Source organism: Ixodes scapularis, unplaced genomic scaffold, assembly GCF_016920785.2.
Source record: "Ixodes scapularis isolate PalLabHiFi unplaced genomic scaffold, ASM1692078v2 PGA_scaffold6__148_contigs__length_123643588, whole genome shotgun sequence".
Lineage (NCBI taxonomy): Eukaryota > Metazoa > Arthropoda > Arachnida > Ixodida > Ixodidae > Ixodes > Ixodes scapularis.
The window spans coordinates 56,744,528-56,768,223 of NW_024609881.1; the positions used below are offsets into that span (position 1 = coordinate 56,744,528).

Here is a 23,696-nt window from a genome sequence, read left to right on the forward strand (position 1 = left end):
GAAAGAAGATACAACTCCACAAAGTAGGGTCCTTTTTCAAAGCCTACACTTAGCAGTGTTTTATACAAGAACTGACTCTGAGTTCCAGCTTCATGAAACCAACACACATCTTTTATATATATTTATTCAGATGAGGCCAATGATAACTAAAGAAATCGTTCACACACTTAAATTAAGGAGAAACTACTGTGTACAAAGAGGTACCATATTACGGACTAGTGATCCGAGAAAAGATCATGCAGCCATCGGCCACTAGGAACTTTGTTTACTTTATTCTCCTGCGACACTATATGCTATTCCCTCTTCCGCTCTACCTTCATCTCTCTCTCTCTCTCTCTCTCATATATATCCCTGATATATATCCAGAACAAAAACATGTTCAAGCATTCCCTTTCTGCGTGGTAGTGTTCTGTGGCTAGCAAAAATCATTTCCTCGCTAAGCTCACGATTATGGCAAAATAGTTGCCGGAAACCGCAGACGACACTCGTCGCTAATTCTGGCAAAACGGCCGATACAATCTTTTTTTCGCATTTCCCCGCTCGCTGTCAAGGACAAGGGGGTTCGCTTCAACCAGCAAAACATGGCCGCCGACGCCTGTTTACTGAGCAGTCATGCCTGTCGCCATCTCACTCGCTGGCGTCACGGGCGATAATATCAGGCACAAAGGGGCACACCAACCGGCAGCATTATCCCCAAATACTCGAGCCTCGCGTAAATACATAGAGTGTAAACGCTGTCGCCATGTTATCGTAGTAAGACCGCCCCCCCCCCCCCCCCCCCCTCCCCCAACGGGGGACTGCAGTACGCGACGGCGTACTAACACAACGGCGACGATATCGACATTGCGGGCTCCGAATTTTCCCATAGTTCTACTCCACGGGCATTTCTCAAAACGCTTGATATTGTGTACGCCCGCCTGGAAGGATTTCAGGCGCGTAGTTAAGATAAGGCGGTTCTCCGCGGCAAAAGAAAGCAATTTCACAAAAGCTTAAAAGCGGCGGCGACGCGTGTGCGGTGAACGCTTGTAGTTTTGGTGTAGACAGGGTGTGTGTGTTCTTGTAGTTGACACCAGCGGCGATAAGGCACTGCAGGCGGTAGCTCAGTACAGCAAGGGCTAATCCGAGTGACCATCAACGTAACCCCACCGCCAACCCCTCGCGAACCGGTCGCCGACATGGCTCGGGCTGTGTCATGAACCGCGTGGTAGAAGCTCGGGTGCTTTCATATCAGCGCGTGGAGGGACGACAGTGCGATTCCGGAAAGTCTTTTTCGAAGGCCGCTGACCACAATTTTTTGTCTGGAGACTTTCCCTCTTTCTTCCTTTGACGTGGATCAAGCTTTGCCGACAGCCTCAGTTGTGACCTCTCTTTTCAAATGTATGTTTGCAGTGAGTGAGCTCCTCAGCCTCGGACTTGTCACTTGTGCACCCAGTAGTTCTTTCACTTGGCAATTATATGCCATCAGTTGGGGTTTAATTTCTATTATTTATGTAGACATTATGAAGACGTCCTGGAGCTCCGAACGAGTGTTTTGTGCATATTACTTTTGCAAACACAAAAAGACTATACCAAAGCAGCGGAATTTTCGAAGTGTTGGCGAGTTGGACCTAAACTCGTTGAAGCAAATTCTTCCGCCTGACTGTTCCACCAAAGCGAGTGCGACGGACTACCTGTGCTACCATTGCTTCATGCACATCACTAAGGAGATCTCGATGCGAAGCTCAGAGCAGTGCCCTGACATATTTGTGCCAGCTGAAGAAGCAATTGAAGATCTAAATCGCAGCATACTACCTACAGATGTGTCGCCGCTGAGACAACCAAGCGTCGTAAGAAGTCGGGACAGGCCTGCCTATGTCAAGAGAAAGCAGACAGAACTGGAGCAGGTTGCTGTCAAGAATATACGCTCAAGGCTACGTATTGCGTACGACAGGGACGCACCATCGGGGTCGTCCGAACCAACATGCTCCACATGCACTGAGTGGGTGGACAACTTTTGGCAGGCCTTTGAAACCGCCATCTCTCTCCGGGAACGTTGTCAACTGCTTACACTCCTGCCGTCAACACTGACGAAGAGTGAGGTTCAAAAGATGATTCCACAGGCCTCAGTGTACCTCATCAGTAAATCCCGAAAACTCGAGGAAAAGCATGGCGTGTGGTATGAGCCGGATCCTTACACGAGGTGCAAGGGGAGCCCTGAGAACCTGTCTGCTGCCCTAGAGTACTTCACAAAAGACGATCTACAATGTTCGCGCCAAAGTCCCAACCAGAAGGACGTCATCTCTGTCATGCTCAACGGAGAGAAAACGTTCGTGCCAAAGCGCTTCATGACACGCTCAATACGAGAGGCCTTCCGTATATACAAAGACAAGCATCCCGATTCCGGCGTTGGGCTAACAAAATTTTATTCGTTGCGCCCTAGATGGGTCCAATGTATTCCACACCAGGAAGTGTGCGTTTGTGTGCGCTGCGCCAATTATTATCTTTGTACTGCCGCTCTAGAGAACGTTACAGGCTCAACATTCAACACTGGTGAAATGAACTCGGCATTTCTGTGCGACCCAGCAACAGAACTGTGCCTTCAAGGAGACTGTGATCACTGCCCAAAAGGCCAGTTTCTTACACTCCAGGAACTTGATATCCCGGAGGATGAAGAGATTGTGCTTGCAACATGGGAGTCTGGCGACGTTGTGAAAAAAACTTTGGAACCTGAGACTTTCCTAAAAGTCATCCAAGTGACGGTTGGAAGTTGGGTACTTCACAACCATATCCGGCAAACGCAAGGTAAAGCGATCTACGATGAAAAACAGTGCATGCAACGCGGGAGCATTGTCTTTCATTTTGACTTTGCTGAAAACTGGACCATCGTGCTTCCTGACAAAGTGCAAGCATATCACTGGAAAAAAAAACAAGTTTCGATATTTACATGTGTAGTGACGACAAGAAAATCTACAAACAGCTTTGCCATCATCAGTGAGGACCTGTGTCACGACGCCGCTCACGCTTGCTTGGCTCTAGAAAAAGTGAAGGAGTGGGTTGAAGACAACGTTGCGGTATACTCGTACATGACGTACGTAAGTGACGGCGCCGCCAGTCATTTCAAGAATCGCTACCAGCTTCACTAATTTGCAAAGCACGATTGCCCACAAGCCCAGTGGTTATTTTCTGCATCTGGACATGGGAAAAATGCATGTGACGGAGTTGGCGGACTCGTGAAGCACCAGGCCACGCTGAACAACCTGAGAGAACGTTCAGTAAGTGCAATTCAGACGGCCAGGACAATGGTGAGCGTTCTATCAAAGAAACTGAAAGGCGTGCATCTTGTATATCTGGACGAAAATGAGGTTGTTCGGTATCGTGAACAAAAAAAAGAAGAGTGGCTGACGGTGCGCGCCTTCCCTGGCATTCAGTCTTGGCACGCGTGGCGGCTCAGCAAGTCATCAACAGAAGGGACCTGTGACGTATATGTAGCACGGACAGTCGGATCTGCTTGGAAGCAACTTTATTAAATGGGTACAGCGAGGAAAACCTTAGCGTAAAGTGCCGAATTTGATTTCCCAAGGACTGCTCATTTTGAATGCAGGGACATCTTATTTATCACATTTTTCTTCACGGGGTATTTAACCTACTGTTTTTGTTGGTGGTTACTAATAATTTTTATCTGATCACTATAAAAAAAAATCCCAAAATGTTATCCTCGAGCAGGATAAACTATATTGGCTTGCCACGATTCATTCATACACCGAGAGCATCGAAGCTGCTCCAGTTAGGCACTATGGCATCCGTCACCTGAAATTGTTTGTAATCGTAAATACACAGCCAACCTAAATATCTTACTATTATATCTTTGTTTTTGTGTGTGGAAGTAAAGTTATTTATTTTACTCTAGATGTAAAATATACCGGAAGGTACAACTTCACACTGCATCATCTTTTCTCAAATCATTAGTCTCTAATATGATACCACTTTGTACGCTTATGTAAAATGCTGTATATAGTTTCTCCTCCCTTTTACTGTGTGACCGATCGCTCTTTTTATCAATGACCTCATCTGAATAAATGTATATAAAAGATTTGTGCAAGTTTCATGAAACTGGAACTCAGAGTCACTTCTTGTATAGGACACTGCTAAGTGTATGCTTTGAAAAAGGACCCTACTTTGGGGAGTTGTTTCTTCTTTCACAGTGCAATGATGCAACATGTTTTTAATAGAAATGAATGCCGAAATAGAGTATAACAGGGTACCCAAATTTAAAAAAAATCTAAGGTGGTGTTTTTTTTTTATTCGCATTGGAATTTTTCTTTGTTTGATTTTTTTCCCATGTTTGCCTAAATATATTGTAACTATTGTGTCACTCAGATACCTTATTTATTTTTTCAATAATAGCCATATATTAGTAAAATAATGTCTGCAAGTTATGTAATAATGATTAAATTATTTCATGAGATACAGATTTCCAAAGTTTGCCATTTGTCGTTCGAGCAGGCATGTTTGGCAATTTTTAGAAAACTAAATAAATTTTTAATAAATATTATTACTTTATATTACAAGCAAGTTGTACCCATAGTTTGTTTGTAAAAAGTTTTAAAATTCTCCTAATTTTATTGTTTTAATTATTCACTTTCAAACTTGCCCCCTCCATCAGTGCGCGTTATTGCTACTGTCCACCTCTCCCTGCCTTACGATTTTTCTTGTCTCCACATTTTTTTTCTGGTCAAAACTAAGTGTGGATTCGTTTATACCAGACACTAGACAATGTCATATAAAAACATCATTTGATTTAAAAATGTCGACCAGCCACCCTTTGGTCGATCTTATCTGAAATCACCCACCTTCTCATTTGTGGTCCTTTGATTTCTGCTCATGGATGGACGGATGCTAGTGGCTGTACCCTTTATAACGGGCAGAAGGTTGCACCACCTGGCCTTAAAACCAAAGAATGAAAAGTGTGATTCCTCCCCTTACCCTTCTATCCTTCATTTTGTCTTAAGTCCAGATGCAGCCGACTCTACGAGCTGGTGGACTTCTCAGACAGTATTAAAAGCACACCGTTATTGTGTCAGTCATGCTTCTTTATCTGTTCTATGGTCGCTGAACTAGTCATCAACAGAAAAGACCTAGCAATTGGGACTTTTGACGCTGCTTGATTGATCCCATTGGCTTATAGCATTGGCTGCATTTAAACAAAATCACTGCAATCATTTTTTTTTTTTGAATTTTTTAAATATTTTCCTATAAACCCAAAACAAAAAAAACAGAATTTTTTTTTTTTTTTTGCTGTGAGACACGATTTAGGTGGAGGTCACGGACCGCTTTATGCCCCAGCCACGAATCAGTTGCACCGCCTGTTACCACTGGACTGGCTTGGCTGCTCGGCCGAACACGCCAACAAGCCTGCTGTCTCCTTTTTGCAGCATCTGGCACGTCTAGTCTGGCGTCTGACAATGCGTGCTAGTTGTGCGAGCAGACACGCGGCAGGCTCCGGCATCGTCTGCTATTTCACCACCGTCCATTGTCGTCAGCCAAGCCATAGGACGCAGATATGAACGTTGCCTCCTGGTTCCGTTTTCACCTTCGGTTGTCTGCTATCTTGCGCCCGTCTAAAAGCTTTTTTCAGCGCAATACAAGCGTATGTCACCGTCTGTCGATGTGCGGTAAAAAGCGACGAAGAGGACTAAGAAAATCAACAAAATGAATATGCAGTCATTTCAACTTTTAATGTTCTAAAATTGTTCGCTTTAGCAGGTCAGGTGCACTGCAAAACTTGAGAGCTAGTTTCCTTTCGAAGAGAAATGACAAGAAGATACCTGGACTAACTTGATAAGAGTCGAATGCCCGATTGCCTCCAGACAAGTGGCTCGCAAATTCTTACTTATGTAGGTATCATCTCGGCATTGAAACTATGGTCCCAATCACGACCGTTACACAATTCACAGAGCAGCATGGCGGCATTTACAGAAACCAACTCTTTATTCAGCATCAATACGTGTAAAGAAAGAAATCAAGCCAGATCGATCAAGATAGTTGATGTGGTTGGATGCTAGGCTTAGGCCAGTCCTGCTACGAAAACAATCACCTGCATAGCGCTTCCGAAGGCGCGATCTTGCGACAGTTGTTTAACAGAGGTGTCTTCACACCTCTGTGAACACAAAACAACCCGCACTCATAAAAATTGACAAACTCAACGAGCTACGCTCGTTCAGCACTTCGCAGACGCTAACGTTACTGGAACACTTAGTTGGGGAACTCACTGTTGAAACCTGGGCCGCTGGCGTCCACCAAGTCCGAGCTAAATACAACAACACTGCCACTCTTAATCTTTTGTCTTTACTGTGGTCACCTTGAGCTTCTAAAAAGCATGTTTTTGCATAAAAGCAATCAAACAGAAGAAACTCTTTTTGTAGTAACTTTTATTGGAGTTTAATACAAAATGAGGAGCGCGTGATGTTTTCTAAAATCTTTAGTTTGCAAGGTATTGCGGCACAATTAATATTGTTTTTATACAACCATGTCTCAACGGTGATTTCAGGTAGCGCGTCCCGACCTAGGCGCATCCTAACTTGGGTAGTAATTCGTGGCATGTCTTCTTGGGAGACGGGGGTGGCACCCCTGTAACCTCTTCTGCTGTATCTGTTTTGGCGCCAAAATGGTAGATTAAAGCCAAAATAGAAGTCACGTGCAGTTCCCCACGTGTCCGCTGCAGGAGAAATGGCGGTGTTGTGATCGCCATTAGCTCAGTTCTCGAGTACGGATCGGTGCCACTTTTTCAGAGCTGGCTCTATGGCAGTGTCCCAACTGAGTGGTTCTAGTAGCGTTGGCAGACGCCAACAGCCATATTTGTTAACGTTTCCGACCAAAGTGGGAGAAGCAATCTCAGAATACGTTTGAAAAAAATTATGACTCTATCTTGATAATTTGCTACTCAAACTTAAAAATATAGTCGATTAATGTACTATCATGGCACAAAGATACACACTTGCAACCAACCTTTCACATGTCAATCATCTCTCCAGCCAATGAGATGAAAGCACATGGCAGGGCTTAGCGGGCTGCGACCTCCACATTCTGCACCTAAATTGCGTCTAGCAGTGTAAATATTGCTTACATTTTTTTTTTTTTTGTGTAAAACTTTTATTTTAATATATGTGTCCCCAAAAAGAATTCTTTTTTTCATTGCATGTTTCATAAGCTGAAACAAAGTATAAGCCAATTTCCTTTCCCTTTGCATTTTTGTAACTATATCACCAGGCAGTGTGGGATACCGCTAGAATGACTTTGGGGGGATCGGGCAAATAAAATAAAAACAACACCCCCGCCTCCTTCCCCGGCGAGGGAGTCGCCGATTTTTCTCTGATTGAACCCCGTCGGCTTCACACCAACACCGGGCCCACTGGGAGACAGGGTCGAGACTTTGGGCCAGAGTCACGCAAGTGGGAGTCTCAATTTTCCTTTGTCTCGCCCGTCCCCAACCGTGCTAGTCAGCCGTACGTCATTCAGCTTTCGTTAGACGACCTTCTTCCCCCAATCTTCTAAACCCCCTTTGTGACCCAAGGACACTCATCTCACACCACACCCTCGTCGCGATCTTGGCGACGAGGGTGTGGTGGACGTGGACGTGGCAGATGCCCGTTCTTCCGTCTGTCGCCCCCCGGCTCGACAATACACGAAAGCTTCAGCAGCCATGAGTTGGGACGCCACGACGACGGTGACACTTGCGTCTGCTTGTCGTTTTTCGCGGGACATCCGACAACACGACGCTACGGGTCCGCTAAGCACACCAGTCGGAGACGCATAGTGTTTGCCTGCGACAACACGATGGAGGTACACGTCGCCGCTTGCGAGTCTGCACCAGTTTGAATCTAGGCCGAGGCTGGCCCGGGGGCAATGTGCAGTCCCCGAGGAGATACATTGCAGCTCTTCGCCTTTTTCGTACTGCCAGTCCCTCTTCCACGGTACTGCGTCGTTGTTGTTTTTTAGAAGGGCAAAGCAGCATTGCTGTTTTGCATTGTTTTTCATATTAGTATGCAATGAACAAAACTCATCTAAATGTATGTGGGGTCTGTTAACTTGAAAACCCTTTTTGCAGCCAAAAGTTTGAGACTGTCCAATAAGCTTCTCACAGTACCGGGTGTACCATGTGGTGCTGCAAGCAGTGCAGTCATGTCAGCAAAGACTACTGTACTTTTTTAAAATTACGTTGTGGTGAGGAGGCTTTGGGACTGCAAGCGCTACACGTTAACATGCTTGTACCATGCGACGCAATGTGCAGAGCTCAAACTTAGCGTCAGTGCAACGTCCCGTCCCTTCTATACTAGCCAATGAAATCCTAATAACTTGTGTTTGTTTTTTCCAGGAGAAAGGGACCACTTCTAGGTTTGTGACAGAGGCCTCGGAAAGCGGCTACGCTGAGTTCAGAAAAGTCTACGACGCCTGGCTCAAGAACACCAAGATGGACTTGCCACGTCATCCGTGGGAGCAGTATGAACCAGAGAACATGCGCAAGTCCATAGCAGAACTCAAGGAAGAAGCTCAGCAAAAGACCGAAAAAACATAAAAGAAATGCGTGGCTCGGGTTTTCTTTCTTTTCTATAGCAATTTTTTTTTTTTTTTTTTTTTTTTTTTTTTTTATATAGAAGTTGGCACAAAACATAGTTGATATCACTAGAAGAAATGAACGCTGTCTGTACCATCCCAAAAATGTCTCTCCAGGACAGCTTCGGCAAAAGAAACATGAAGAAACGAGGACACAGGACTTTGAGGTGGTGAAGAGTGCCATTGTATTTTTTATGAATAGAGCCTATGTACAGAGTTCAATGTGTGTTCGTCGACTCATTCAGTGTGCGCTGAAACCAAATAATGTTCACCTTGCGGCCATCTTCCTTCGTTTCGGCAGGGGTGGTTTTGTTTCTTGGTCTTCCTCACTACTTGTCTCATCTTCAAGAACCTCTTCCTCCTCCTCCTGCTCCTCAGACTGTTCACATTCGCTTTCGTCCCCAGCCTGCTCGTCAACATTGCCTTCAACGTCCGCTTCATCTTCGCTTTCTTCGTCATCCACCTCGCTTCCCTCTTCATACCCTTCTCCATTCTCGTTCGCTTCATCATCCCCACTGCCATCTGCTTCCTCATCTTCGTTGTCTGCTCCATCGTCCCCATCGTCTGCTCCACCACTACTGCTGTCATCTGATTTGGCTTTCTTCTTTCCATCGTCTGCTTTAGCCAGTTCCTTTCCTTTCTTCCTCGGCTTTTCCTGCAGTACCTCCGGCATGTGCAGGGCCATGCAAGTGATCCGACAGCCACACTTCGCTTCGCACAACAGAGTCGGATCATTGTCCAACTTCTTCATGTTAACCTTCCAAACGCGGACAGAACCCTCGCTCCCGGCAGTCACCAGAAGGGTCTTCTTCGAAACGTTCACAACGGCGGCGGCCTTGACTCGAGTCGAGTGCGCCGTAAACATGTGGTAGACGCTCTTTTTCTTGATGTTGTGTACCTCGACGCTTCCACCGTCCCCTCCCAGCACAAGAACGTCGTTAGTGAGGAACGCCACGCAACATAACGGCTTCCCGAAGTCGATCGAGTGGACTTTCCCCGCTTTCTCGGCACTGTAAACGTCGAGGGACTTGCCCAAACCCACGACGAAGTGGTCTCCGGCGGGAGACCAGTCGACGAAGTCGGCGGCGACCTTGATGTTTGTGATGTAGGCGTTGCGGCCTTTCACCAAGTTCCACGTACGTAAGGTTCTGTCCTTCGACACGGACAAGAGCAGCTTGCCGGTTGGATGGACGGCTAGGGATGTCACGTCGGCCTTGTGGCCGCGCAGCGTCTTGAGACACTGCCAGCTGCCCGTGTTCCAGATGCAGATCGTTTTGTCTTCGCTCGCGCTGAACAGGTGGCTAGACTTGTAGAACTGAACGTCTGCTATGGTGCCGTCGTGCTGCATCAACGCTCCCATTTCGCAGCGCGTTCGCATGTTGAACAGGCGCACGGTCTCGTCGGTGCTGCCCGACGCGACGAACCTGCCGCTGGCGGCGATGCATCGCACCGATCCCAGGTGAGAATGGTTCGTGAAAGTTTGTCGGAGACTGTACTTGCCCTTGCCTTGGTTTTCGAGGGAGTAGCCGAGCACGAATTCTTCGTACGTGCCCAAAATCACGTCGAACACGTTGTCTGGCTCCTTGGAGGTAGCCATTTTAAAATGAACATTGACACTTGGATTGGCTTGGATCGAAGCATTGCTGACGTACCCAGGGACTGGCAAATTATGTGTCAAATTGGTCAAATGTAAAACATAACTGAACATAACGTACTACTTGACCTGCCTTAATAAATAAATATTTTAAAAGTTCTTTAAGTTTTTTGTGTAACTTCTTAAAATATATAATGTTAGGTTTACTTTGAGTTTCTTGTGGGTCAGCATGAAAAGTCAACTTATTACTAGCGCTCTCTGGACCCCCAAGTGGCCGTTAACTCTAAATGAACGAAACGTTGAGATCTCCTTTTTGATCCGCCATTCCAGCCACACGTGGCGGTGTGATTTCGGTAAGCGATGGGAACGCTTTTTTCGGCACGTTCGGCTTTATGACTGGTGCTAACCTCTTCGTAAACTATTTGGGCTCACCTCAGAACCATTTTTGCGCTCCGATCATTTGTTATCCACTCACAAAAATCGCCCAAACTTTACCATGCTGTCGACAGCTCGGCTAAGCCTCATCTCAAGTCGCCGCAAAGCGCGGCGACTTCGCTATCAAGCGTTTCGGAGCTAATCTTGAGTTAAGAATTGTGTCAGTTTTAACGATCTGCTACTCTTGATTCAAAACCGAAGTCTATAAATGCTCTGTTCGTCCAGAAAGAACCCGTTACTGCTCGTCTTGAGGATGCAGCTTTCCATGCCACCGACAAGCCCGCAGTGCCAACTTCTAAACGTTCTTTTTGCGTCTGGATGTTTCTTTGTCACCCTGTTCATACGTTGCATGCCAATTGCCCGCGGTGCGTTTCAAAGTAATTTAAGGGCACCTACAAACTATTTGAGGCTCGTATGTCCGAGCATGTCAGCCGCTTGCTCGCCGTGGCGACTGGTTGGGCGTCTTTTGTGTAGTGATCTTTAATTCCAGGCAAAAATAAAAAAAAAAATACCGTTTTTATTGTTGAAAGACCACAAATTAGGATTAGCTTGTTACTATCTACGGAAAGCGCCAGTTAACCGCGTCTTGCGTTTTATCCCACGTTTCTCGTTACTTCGCCATGCGGACAGCTTAACTTTTTGGAATTCTGGTTGAAACTTGTGTAGCTTCTATACACTCAGGGTAGCTGGTTTACCTAAGCTGAACGTGAAATAAAACAGTTTCGCCGATAGTGCTAGCTCATAGCAGACGGTGCCACGAGCTTGCCTATTTCGCCGGGTTGCTATTCAGTATGCTGATGAATGACACTGATAAATATTACTAAGCAATGCGTAGCGCGAATTTGTCTGCTTTTTGTACAGGGGTTGCGATGATGTCAAAACGCCAAACTCTTAATCACTGATTGAAACGAGTAGTGGGTAGACCTCAAGGTGTCTAGCACTCGGGGTCTACCATCTATCCTTTCAAAGACAATCGAAGCTCTGCGACGTTCTGGCGTCACTGCAACTCCTGCTGAAGAAGCAGACGACTCTCTTTTGAACTTTCTAACCCACCAATTTTGTGTAATATCACACTTCTCTTGACCTTTTCCCCCAATTTTTCTTTTCTGTTCGTCCACAGGCTAGAATATGGGTCGCATCCCAACTGTACACAGCAAGACGTATGTGACGCCCCGTCGTCCATTCGAAAAGGAGCGCCTCGACCAGGAGCTCAAGTTGATCGGAGAGTACGGACTCCGCAACAAGCGCGAGGTGTGGCGTGTCAAGTACACGCTGGCCAAGATTCGGAAAGCCGCCCGAGAACTGCTCACCCTCGACGACAAGGACCAGCGCCGGCTGTTCGAAGGTATCCTCTCTTGGCCGAGTGGGAGTGCAACGGACGGACGGTAGTGGTTGTGCCTTTTGTGTTGGGTGTCAGCTCGTGCCACTTGGCACATGCAAGGAGCGGCCTAAACCCCAAAGTGGGTTTAGGCCGCTCGTGTTCGGGTGTTGTGTTGCAACCAAAGGCCAACCGTTGTATTGCAAATTTCGGCACTGGTGGTGTAACTGTGGTCTATCATTTGCTTTCCTCTATTGTTTTATGCTTTCTGTAAAAGGTACCAAGCAGCAACGATGCTCGCAGCTTGCTAAATGGAGCGTGCAAAATAAGTTTGGATGAACTCAGTTTAAATGGATCCTCCAGGCACCCTGCACTTTGACGAGCACTAGTGCACTTTCTGTGGGGACTGTACGGCAGTTCAGCTGAGTGTTTGGTGTTGTCCAGTGTGAAACTCTCGCGACGTTGCAAATGTTGCACTTATTCTTTGTGCGCAAGCTTGCGAGAGCGCTGCCAAACTGTGGCCTACACTCGTAATCAATCTGCTTTTTTTTTTTCCAAAAAAAAGTGCTACCACCTGGTCGGCTACATCCTGTTAGCCCATTGAGACACTGTGACCTAAATACTAGGGATGCCGCGAACTTTTTTCGAATCGAAGTTTCGATGATCGAATCAAGCGGTTCGAAAGGTTGGAAAGATTTCGATTTTTCGAATTGTCTATATCGTAAAATTCGACGGAGGTCGAATTTTCGAACTTGTTAAGCTAAGAAGTTCGACGCTTTTCGAACCGTCAAACTTATTACGCTAAAAAATTCGATCTTTTTCGAACTTTCGAACTTATTGCGCTGCAAGGTTCAATGCTTGTCGAACTTTCGAACTTGACTGACCAAAAAATTCGATAAATTTCGAAATTTCGAACCTATTTATCAAGATAATTCGAAAAGTTTCGAACTTTCGAATTCTGAAAAGTCAGAAGTTCGACGAACTTCGAACTTATAGGGTAAAAGTTCGACGTTCGTCGAACTTCGAAAGACCGGCGGACGGTTTCATTTGATTTCAAGTAGTGGGGTACATTCGTAATTTTTTTTCTCGAACTTTTACATGCGGTGCTGCGTTCCTTACAAAAGACACTGTCATTTATTTCAATGTTCTGGCATGCTTAGGTTTAAAGAAATAAATCCCCGAAGGGGCGAGGACGGACGACGGGTTTTTGACGATTATCGTTTGTGCCAGATTTGAAGCACGCTGCAGCCGGAGCTATTTATGGTAGATATGTTATACTTTTTTTTAAAGAATGATCTATGTATAGCGTAGGTAAGTGCCGTCTTAAGATGTGATTATTGTTATTCAACGTGAGTTTCGAAGAAATGTCCAAACATGTATCTGCATACAATTATGACCTAAACTTTATATTTACTTTCGTCTGAGTTGTTTGAGGTATCGCCTTTAAATTAACACCACAGACAGTACATATCATTGCCATCGGCAGAATACAAAATAATATATTTATTGTTTTTTCACGTTAAGGAATAAATTAACTCATGGCAGAAGATTTCTAGTAGTGTTCAAGTTCAGCACGTCATTAAAAGAACTTTTTTTTTTTTTTTTCACTTCACGTTCCTGGGACGTGTTTCTTTTAGCCTGTACACATTTTGGTAAAAGAAACTTGTTTCGAAGTTCTGAACCTCTGAATATGCAAGAATAGAACACTTCCGACGAATTCTTGATAGTTTTTTTTTTTTTTCTCCTGCTTTTTATTCCCGCATTTATTCTTTTTTTTTTTTCTTTTGTTACTATCGGCACAGGTGTTTAGGTCGAAAAGACAGCTTTGAACTTCCGAACCACTAAGCATGTGACGAGTAGTGCCTTCTGACAACGAGTTTCTAACAATGACCATCTACGCAACCTTTTATGCAGTGAAGAGCGACAGTAGCTATACATATGCATAAATAATTTCAGACTAAAATAAGCTCGACCACGCCCTCTTTCCCCGTATTGTTTTCTTTAACAGTCCGAAATACCTGCAAGGGCAAGAAGAAGGCTGAAGCCCCCCCCCCCCGCTACCCTCTTTCCCCCCGTTTTTCCTCTTCCGACGCCACTTGTATGGTAGAACGCTCCTCGACCTCGAGTTGTGTCGGCTTTTGTGTTTTTGCGAGGCGATTCCTCCGTCCCAGAAAATAAACCTCCAGTACAATTATAAACTTCACCGGATCGGATTACTACCAGCGTGCAAGGGGTGGCGAGCTAGTTTGCTAGGTCGCTTCAAGGTTTCTCTGAGCCTCAACCTCCTGCTCGCCCCTGGCCGTTTCGAACTGGATGAGTCTCGTAAAACAGTGTGTTCGTGCAATCACTACTGCGTAATAAAGACCCCCCCCGCCCCCCCCCCCCCCCCCCCCCCCCCCCCCCCCCGGGGGGGCTGGCGGTCACAATTCTGCACTGGCAAATATTCTAGCACGTCCGGGACACTCGTCGTCTCATTTAATTGCCTTACCAACTTCGCAGAATCTAGATATCACACCCTAACTTTTCTAAACTTGATTTTGTGAAAACAAGTGAGTCGTGAAAACGTTATTTGAAACTGAAACTGTAGAAAAACTTGAAAATCGGACTTCAAACTTTGAAAACTTGGATTAAAAAAAATTCAAAATCTTCAAAGTTTTTTTTTTTTTTTTTTTTTTTTGAATTTAGCGTTAAAAGAGAATCGAAACTTTCGAACTTTTCTAACTTTATGCCAAAAGAAATTCGAAATCTTCGAATTGTTCGAACTTCATGTCTATAAAAATTCGAAGCGTTTGAAGTTTTCGAATTTTTTTTACAAAGAATTTCGAAATCTTCGAATTTATCGAACCTGAAGTAAAAAAATATTCGAAATATTCGAATTCGAAATTTTAGAAACCGTGAAAGCTTCGAAATTTTCGAATTCGAAACTGCGCTGTGGACAAAAGTTGCGAATTTTTCGAAATCGAACCTCGGTCGGTACGAAAATATCGAAATTTTTCGAAATCGAACCTCAGTTCGCTTCGCAAATATCGAAACCTTTCGAAATCGAACCTAGGGTGGTTCGCGACATCCCTTTTAAATACGGCTCTCCCAAACTTCGCTCTTGTCCCCGTCGTCGTCAGCCCTGCAGTCAATGCAAAGAATCCATCCTCCCTCTCTGCTTGGTCAGCAGGAGGAGAGAGGGGGCACCAGTCCATTCACCTTTGAACCAATATTTGTGGAAAAGGTGTATTGTTTCGTGGCAGGAATGCACCATTTGTTTTTCCGTATTTGTCGCTAGCTGCGCCGTGTGGCAGCCGACCATGGCATCTGCTTCCACTGGCCTGGCCCAATAAATTCCACAATTTTTCTTAAGAGCTGGCACCACTTGTGGGTACACTCTGTTCAGGGATGCCTTGTGAGAGGTAAAGTGCCAGTAGGAAGGGGGACATTGGGGAGGGGGTTCATCTAGGTCGCTGCATAGTCGCAGGCAGTCCGAAAACTGCGGGGCATGTCTTTTAGCATTTGCTCAAGGGAGCGCTGTGCTTTCTTGAGTGCGTGCTCACATAGTAAATTGAAACTTCCCGACCACGCAATTTCCGAAAATGGTGAATTCCAAGGATTGCTTTCTGCGTGCCGCCATCGTGGTTTACGTGTCCCGTAGATTGGGTTCCGAACATTTCTGGGTAATATCATACAAATTCGTCTCGAATATGCAGATGTATTGTTCCTGCCCCCGTTTGAGTTCTCGTTTGTGGGCGACGTTACAAACTGGCCGGACCGACAGTGACGACGCGCCTCCCTTCCCCGCAGGCAATGCGCTCCTTCGTCGCCTGGTGCGCGTGGGCGTCCTCGAAGAGAACAAGATGAAGCTCGATTACGTGCTGGGCCTCCGCATTGAGGACTTCCTGGAGCGTCGTCTGCAGACGCAGGTCTTCAAGCACGGCCTCGCCAAGAGCATCCACCACGCCCGTGTGCTCATCCGACAGAGGCACATCCGGTGGGTCTTGTTTTGCGGAGAAATGGCCCAAAATTTAGATGCTTGTCTATGGGCAGCGTGAGGCTGATCTGCCTTCGAGGCGTGGCCGCTCTGGTTTACGCCGTAGATGAGAAATTTAGCCAGTACAGTACCACTGCTGTACCGGGTTTTGTACGGTGTCTCTAACGTGCGTCACATAGTAGTGACCAGAGCCCTATGTCTAGAGAGTTCGGCCATTCGTTGGGAAGTATAGGAGACAAATGAGGAGGCGCCATTGGCCGAAAGCGGGCTGGGCGTGTTCCAGGGCGTCTTCAGAAATTCGAGTGTGGCCAACCAGAAGCCGGAAATAATACCCTGGCGGTGGTCGGGAGAAACAAACCTGATAAGTGCGTCGGAGTAACTCTCGGTGACTGGAAATATGCTGCACGTGATGTTTCAGTCACGGTCATCCAAATTCGTAGTGGAAGAGTGGAACTAGCAGAACGATTGACATAATCCGTACGCCAAGCGCCGACAGCCGGGAATCTGCCGTCCGAGCGGTCGAACTCTGTCCGAGCAAGAGTTGAGTGGCGCATTCGTTTCTTACATCTTTCTGCATGATCATGATTGAAGCAACACGTGCACCCTATTTTCAACCACGAAAGGTTATTACACCTCATGCTTATCCGCTTATTAAAATTGCATGCGAACATATACCTTTGATTAACACAGTCTCTCGCTACCACCGCTGGGGGATTTTATTAGGCTTTGGTTGTCCACGAGAGCATATGTCAAGCCCACTTTCTGCGTCTGGTACATGCCCTGGTTCTGCCTGTGCCTCCCATTGACCAAACTCTGTATACACGCCTCTGGTAGCGACAACAGGCCAGTACAATGCTCGTGTCTGAGCTGGGTTCAGTGGCACAAGCTTTCGCTCCACTTACTCCGAGCTACGGTGTGTTAACGCACTTGGGGACCATTTTCCCCCATGGTCGTTTCTGCGATTCCCGCGCATACTTTTTGAACTCGACGTGTTCGGGGGCTTTGGTATTCGAGGAAAGCGTGACGTGGCACAACGAGAAACCGCTACACATCCGCCGAATTTAGTGTGTAGTGTTTGCTCGACATTGTCGGTATGGCGATGGTCGAGCAGCTTGACGTCACTTGACACAGACTATGTAGCCCAATGTCATTCTGTTACGTGACACAAAGGTGCGAGGTCAAGCTGCATGACACTATTAAATTCTTGTGTGTCAGCTCGGCTAAAAACTCGCCGCGCATTTTGTCTTCCAACTTTTGTCACTAAAGTTGATCTCGGATTGTTTTCATTCTTTTTTTTTGACAATTTCTAAAGAGTAAATACAGTAAAACCTCGTTATAACAAAATGGGATATAACAAACTAATGGATATAACAAAGCAATCGTAATTCCCCTTGCTTGCTATAGTGGGAAGAAAGGGACATTGGCTATAACAAACTAATGGTTATAACAAAATAATTAGGACAGCTCCTTCAACTTTGTTATAACGAGGTTTTACTGTAATCAAAATAGGCGGCTGAATGAAGCTTACTGGTTTTGTCTTTCGACGGCTCTCTAATCTTTATTTGCATTTGATAGGCATGCCTCATTCATTTGCATTTTTTGCGGTGTTGCAAGTTGTTTGCGCAACGGAAAAGCGTTGCTCCTGTCGCCGAGCTCTTATCCCCGCCTTCCGGTTTGCGCATTTTGCGGAATCTTCTATACGGACGTGGCGTACCGCATATGTGGATTTTCTTGGGAAGTTTATAATTTGATGCTTGCACATACGCTTGCATACGCACACAAAAAGAGAAAAAAAAATTGCGGGTTTAATTTTGTAAATTTTGCTGTCAATACTTTGTCCCACCTTACGTCGGGTCGTGGCAGATGCTGCGAGCCATCGAAGCCAAACCAAGGCTGTGCGTGTATCACATGATTGCGGATAGTGTAGCACGTGCGGTATCACCTGCTACGTTCAAAGAGCCAAATTGGCTGGGAAGGCTCGTAGCGTCCGCCGCAGTCTGGCGTAAGGTAGAGCCGAAATTGCCTCGGGGATACTTTGCAGAATGTTGCCACATCTTGCCAACATGCTTCCTTTCAGCCCAAATCCAGACGCACCCGACACTGAGTGCACAGGGCTCTAGTCTTTTTCCCTTTACGATTGGTTCGGCAGTGACGGAACACATTCAAAAACACAATGAACACTGTGACGGTACGCTTTTGACGCCATCCGATCGGTCCGATTAGGTCATGGCGTCGGCTGTGTCAGGGAATTATTTTTCTTTTGCAGTCTCGCGCAGGATCAGTTGAGCCCGCACAATTCGGTGCTTCGTAGTAACCCTGTTCCCGAAACGCTTGCCGTATATTAAATGTCGCGGAAAGCTCTTTGGCCACAATTCTGCACATTCCGGCTTTTATAGTCGCCCAGCCTCCAGACTCCAATGCGTTGCCAAAAGTATGGAGCGTGTGCTGGAGGCTAGACGAATGACACTCGTCCCTGATGTTTTTATTCCGTTTATGATTATACCTGTCGCGTGTGTTTTGAGAGAACGCAATTGCTCTGGGCTGCGATGCAGGATGTATATCTGCGTGCTTCGCGGCTGCCATATTAAATCCTCTCCTCGCCTTGGTTGCAAGCAGTGCCTTTAGATGGCTCCTCGACGTGTCGCTGATGGCAGCCCGTTGCGGAAAGAATGCGTGCCCAGGTGCCGTAAAAACAAAGCAAAACTTTTTTTTTTCTTAAAAACGGATTTTATAGCGCAGGAAAATTTTTAGGGTATATGATCGTCGATGTGAAAGCCGAGAGGCTGTTTGCATAATGACGTCCTAATGAAGATGGGATTGGTTTTTGAGGTTTAGGTGGTACGACTGTCACTGGGAAGAATTGTGTCATTTGAAAGTATAAAGGGGTGCTACGGAGCAGACAGTTATTCTCTGAAAGGGAGGGATGTCTGTTTTCACCTCGGGCGAAATGACTATCCAGTCAAGGTTCAACAGCAGCATACTCGTATGGGGGTAGAATTGGAGGGAGAGGAGGCATGGTGGGGATGTCAGAAGGGGGAGCTCTGGCTGGAATGATTATTGGCAAAGACGGCTCACTCTCTTTGAATTTGGCGTTCTGAGTTTTCGTTCGAGCACCGTACTGCCAGTACTTCAGACGAGAATTCCATTGGTTGAGGGAAGGAGCCCTGCTGTGGCGGTGACGCTACGTCTTGATCTTGATCATGACACTTCTGCACCTTCTACGAAATGCTTTAAAGCATAAATAGGCTTTTTTTATATATATATCGAAACCCTTGGTCTTAACGTTTTGTCCAACCGTCCGTCTGTGCGATTCCCGCTAAATTTAGCAGCAGAGCTGAATAGACCATATGCAAAATGTAGTGTCATCTTGTAGTGCGTTGAGAACTACGTCCACCATCTTGGTAGCAGCGAGAAAAAGAAACCAGTGACCCGACCTGCAAACACCCCACGTAAACAAGCAGCTACGCTTCGTGCGAGAGATGTGTTCCACTGCAGATAGAGCGTTAAACCTTCGATTCGTCCGTGACGTGAACACAAGCCTGAACAAGGTTCACAATATTTTATTTTTATTTGTTACTTGAGACGCAGCTTTTGACAAAAACAATTGGTGACAATGTGAAGGAAGTTGCGGACATTATCGCGTGGGTGTGAACCCATTTGCAACTATTGAACTCAGTCCTGATTTTTTTATGAAGTTGTGCCAAATTTGTTTCTGAACTTTATTTTTTCTTTTACGCACGTTGTAGTGTCGGCCTGCATTTTTCTTGATGCAGCTCAATGTTTACGGACGAGACCCAGGCTGTTAAGTGTGGCAAACCGATGACAGTTTTAATAATCTACCCCACCGACTATAATTGAAGATGCGTAGGGTTAAAAGTGGACAACAAAAGCTGAAAGCACCACTGAGCCCTCCTTTTAATGTTGTATATAAGAAAAATTTATTACTTTGGATGACCAGAAAACAACCTCATTGCTTTGATCTGGCGTCGGTGAACAGTGTTTCTAAAACACCTCTAAAACTAAACAGGAGAGTTTGTCGTTAAAAAATTCTCGAATATCTAAAGCGTGGTCATGATAAATAGAAAACACAATAGACACGGACGACGTGTCTGTTTGCTGAACACATACAGAGACGGGATTTTGCTCTTTTTTTTATCGAACGCCACGTTAGACTTACGCTCATCGCAGTGGCTAAGACATGGATGTCGGCGGCAGCAAAAACTTGCGTCGTGGACGTCGAGTGGAGCAACATGGGCAGTGGCAACTCCATTTCACAATCTACTTTTTGCAGTTACAGTAAAACCTCGTTATAAGAAATTTGAGGGAGCGGTCGTAATTATTTAGTTATAACCATTAGTTTGTTATACCCAATGTTCATTTCTTCCCACTATTAGCAAGCAAGGGAAATTATGATTGCTTTGTTATATCCATTAGTTTGTTATATCCGATTTTGTTATAACAAGGTTTTATTGTATTGTAAAAATTTTGTTTTGTGCAAAGGAGCCCGGGGGGGGGGGGGGGGGGGGGGGTAGTTTTGAGGATCCAGCGCTTGTCCTGTCAATTTCTCTTCCTTGTGTCTTCGTTGTTTGCGCGCTGATTCCATTTTGTCCAGCGCTTGTCCTGTCAATTTCTCTTCCTTGTGTCTTCGTTGTTTGCGCGCTGATTCCATTTTGTAACGATGAACCAACTCGCCTGCATTGCCACTTTGATTGCAGCCAGGGTTGAACAAATCTTCATTATTATAGCACAAAATTCGTCAACTGTGTTTTTGAGGTCCATGCTATCTGAAACAAATTTAAGCTATTTGCAATGCCTGAATAATATTGCCCAGGGAACAGTTTCCTTTAGAGAACACAGAGCTTTCCACCAAAAAATACCTTTTGCCAGTAACAAAAAAAAAAAAAAAAAAAAACTTTCAGCCTTTTCACTTTGGTGAAGAAGGAAGACCAGCGAAGCTGTACTATGGCGGGAATGAAGTATTTATCAATGTAGGGATTAAGGTGTGATTTGGTAATTGAACTAAGAATATAGGAAACGGTGTGCAAAACAGACGAGGACAAAAAAAAACACACGGGACGAGCGTTGCGCTCGTCCCGCGTGTTTTTACGCCCTCGTCTGTTTTTCGCACTGTTTCCTACAATCAATTCCCACCAACTCACCCAACTATCCATTCTTCTATGATAGCTGGAAAGGTTGCCGCCATCTATGAGCGACGGCGGCAACCACACTGGTTGTCTGGTTGCCGCCGTTGCTCATAGATGGCGGTAGCTGTCCAGAGTTTTGTGTCGTACTGTTTGGTACCGGACACGAAACTGGGGAAAGTAGCCCTTAACAGCTCCGCTGTAAAAAAAAAACAGTATGGCTTCATGCGTATTTACATTGAAAAAAATAAAATATCGAAGAAAAAATAAAGCTGTTTACAATTCCCTGTAACGCCGGTTGGAGCGCAGCTCTTGAGGAGGAGGATGGAAGCGTACTGAGGGACAGGTGACTCCTTAAAGTCACGTGACCTCATGGGAGGTCGGGTGACGTCAAGGGGTCACGTGACCTCGGGGGAGGGGGTCACATGACCTCAGGAGAATCATGTGACCTTGGGGGGTCATGTGACTTCGGGGGGGGGGGGGGGGGGGGGTCGCACATGACCTCGGGGAAGGGGCGCGCCCGGTGCATTATGGGACATTTCCCATAATGGGGCGCGCGGTTAGGCCAACGCCGCTCAAGCCGGAAACGGCCGCCTAAGAGCTGCGCTCTAAAAAGAATTAAAAGCGTCCTCGTCCTTTCTCGTCCTTGTCCTTTGTCCATGTCAAGTGATCGGAAGTTGGAAAACAATAAAGTTTCCGAATGGCACTGCAGCGGCAGAACATCCATGCCCTGGAAATGCTGAGAAACTGAAACTCAAGATACTTGACGTTACCAAGATGGCCGCGTGAACAGTGCTCAATATGCGAAAAACAGTAGTTTCGCATATTGTCTATTGGTGTTCTAGTCGCACGTCGTCGATGTCATGTGAACTATACATGAATGAAGTTCACGTGACTTGTCACGTGTCGTGTCACGTGACCTATGTGCCAATTCACTTTCTCCGCTATATTGGGCGGTAAATTTAATGTCACATGACCCGACATCACAATCAATGTGTAGTGAATTTGATAAAAATGGAGGTTTTTCACCCACCGAAACGACGGATTAATGTCTTCTAAATAATTTTAAACTATCGCACCTTGCCTTTCACGCATCATAGAACTTTCGATAAATGTTACTGACAATTTCTACGTTGAAGGAAACCCTGCCGCCAGTAGTAACATGCGGCAATGACATACCAAGTTTTCCGGTGTACGTGTCACCAGTTTTTTCCTCGGAAGTTTTCGTCTGTTTCAAAGGGGCACTAAACCACTTTCTGCGGTAGTCTGTTTATTGCGGGCTCTAGGCAAAGACTGGACATCACACATGGCCGATTTCTCCGATTAAAATCTGTATCAAAGATCAATTACATCGGAGCAGTCACAGATGCCAGAGGGTCTGCGGCGGAACAGACGCATGTTCTACTGTAGGTCGCTTTTCAGCTCGACAGCAAACGGACACTTTGGCAGCTAAGAGTTGAAACGCCGGAACGACGACGACACTCGCATCTTTTCGTGTGCTTTGTCGGGACTTGTACTGTGTACCGCCAGAATCGCGAGATCCAACAGCACGACTCGGCGGCTTTTGCAACGTCATGTGCCACTTTCATGGGCAGGATAGGATGCTAAACACCGTTGCAGGCGGCTTCGGTGCTGTGGACAAGGAGAGGCTTAATTTTCTCGTTCTCGGGTTGCAGGGTCCGCAAGCAGGTGGTGAACGTGCCGTCCTTCGTGGTGCGCCTCGACTCCGAGAAGCACATTGACTTCTCGCTGAAGTCTCCGTTTGGCGGCGGACGGGCAGGCCGCGTCAAGAGGAAGAACATGCGCAAGGCCCAGGGAGGCACCGCCCAGGAGGAAGAGGACGACGACTAGGCGCTCTCGCGGGGGATCCGAATAAATGGGTTACTCACATCTGGCCTCTCACTTCTCGTCTGCCGGTGGGGTCTTTCTTGGCGTAAAAAGCGGCTTTCTCCCCCATTCGGGAGAAATTTTTCTCTGAGAATTTGCTCCCGCAGAACATGCGATGACTCGCTCCATAGTATCACTGTGGTCGCACACGTTTGTGGGTCGCCTCTGAAAATGTAGATCCAGCCCCGCATTCGATCCACAAGTTGCCAAATCTGAATAATTTTTATCTGCCAATTGACAGCGGGTATCCGCTTACGATCTGTGGATATGTGAGGTTCTAGTCCAGTTAGAAGACTTCCTCAAGATCCCAAATGAGTAGAGCACGTTCAGGGTTTTCACCACCAAAGCTCGTGATCGCAACCCTCTTGTAACTCGATGAATGCGCCTCATATGTTTAGAATTCCTCTGTGTTCTCATATGTAAAGGGTTTCTTTTTAGGCTTTTACATATTTGATTTAGAAGAGCCGTGAAAGCTCCTGTAATCCGGTCTATGCAGGCGACTTGTGTCACAATTAGATAATTAACTAAAATATGTAAATTAGCTCTTTAATTAGTGGACAAAAAATGGTTTTTACTAAAAACTTTTTGAGCGTCATCAAAAAATCACCAAATAACTAGTATATTGTAAAAATTAAGGGCCTGTGGGGACCAGAATGGTGCTCTAAGTTGCCACTCTTGCAACGGGTGTAAGGCTGGTGGTGAGAAAATCCAGACAAAAAAACTGGGGCATGTTTTCGTTCCGCAGCTTTATGCCCG

General features: G+C 46.0%; 3 protein-coding genes across 3 annotated transcripts in view; 2 read left to right on the forward strand and 1 right to left on the reverse strand.

The window, feature by feature from the left end:
* Positions 1 to 8,811, forward strand: part of LOC8043260 (pentatricopeptide repeat-containing protein 1, mitochondrial) — a 28,140-nt gene extending 19,329 nt beyond the window's left edge. Inside the window, exon 10 of the mRNA XM_029989945.4 lies at positions 8,351 to 8,811. Coding sequence (XP_029845805.3) covers positions 8,351 to 8,551 — 201 coding nt within the window. The 3' untranslated portion in view covers positions 8,552 to 8,811. The remainder of the gene's footprint in view (positions 1 to 8,350) is intronic.
* On the reverse strand, positions 8,751 to 10,241 carry LOC8043259 (p21-activated protein kinase-interacting protein 1-like). Its single transcript, XM_029989946.4, has one exon. The coding sequence runs from the start codon at positions 10,184 to 10,186 to the stop codon at positions 8,858 to 8,860; it is 1,329 nt and encodes a 442-aa protein (XP_029845806.3). The 5' UTR covers positions 10,187 to 10,241; the 3' UTR covers positions 8,751 to 8,857.
* A 212-nt stretch (positions 10,242 to 10,453) lies between these two features.
* LOC8043258 (40S ribosomal protein S9) lies at positions 10,454 to 22,943 on the forward strand. The gene is made up of 4 exons (XM_002416155.5): positions 10,454 to 10,536; positions 11,739 to 11,963; positions 15,726 to 15,912; positions 22,730 to 22,943. The coding sequence occupies exons 2-4, from the start codon at positions 11,747 to 11,749 to the stop codon at positions 22,902 to 22,904; spliced, it is 579 nt and encodes a 192-aa protein (XP_002416200.1). The 5' UTR covers positions 10,454 to 10,536; positions 11,739 to 11,746; the 3' UTR covers positions 22,905 to 22,943.
* Positions 22,944 to 23,696: the final 753 nt, after the last annotated feature.

Excerpts from the sequence above, each read along its gene's own strand:
- LOC8043259 (XM_029989946.4), bottom strand. The coding sequence starts at position 10,186 with ATGGCTACCTCCAAGGAGCCAGACAACGTGTTCGACGTGATTTTGGGC.
- LOC8043258 (XM_002416155.5), top strand. The coding sequence starts at position 11,747 with ATGGGTCGCATCCCAACTGTACACAGCAAGACGTATGTGACGCCCCGT. Across the intron at positions 11,964-15,725 it reads CCAGCGCCGGCTGTTCGAAG|GCAATGCGCTCCTTCGTCGC; the intron begins GTATCCTCTCTT and ends CCTTCCCCGCAG. Across the intron at positions 15,913-22,729 it reads ATCCGACAGAGGCACATCCG|GGTCCGCAAGCAGGTGGTGA; the intron begins GTGGGTCTTGTT and ends CTCGGGTTGCAG.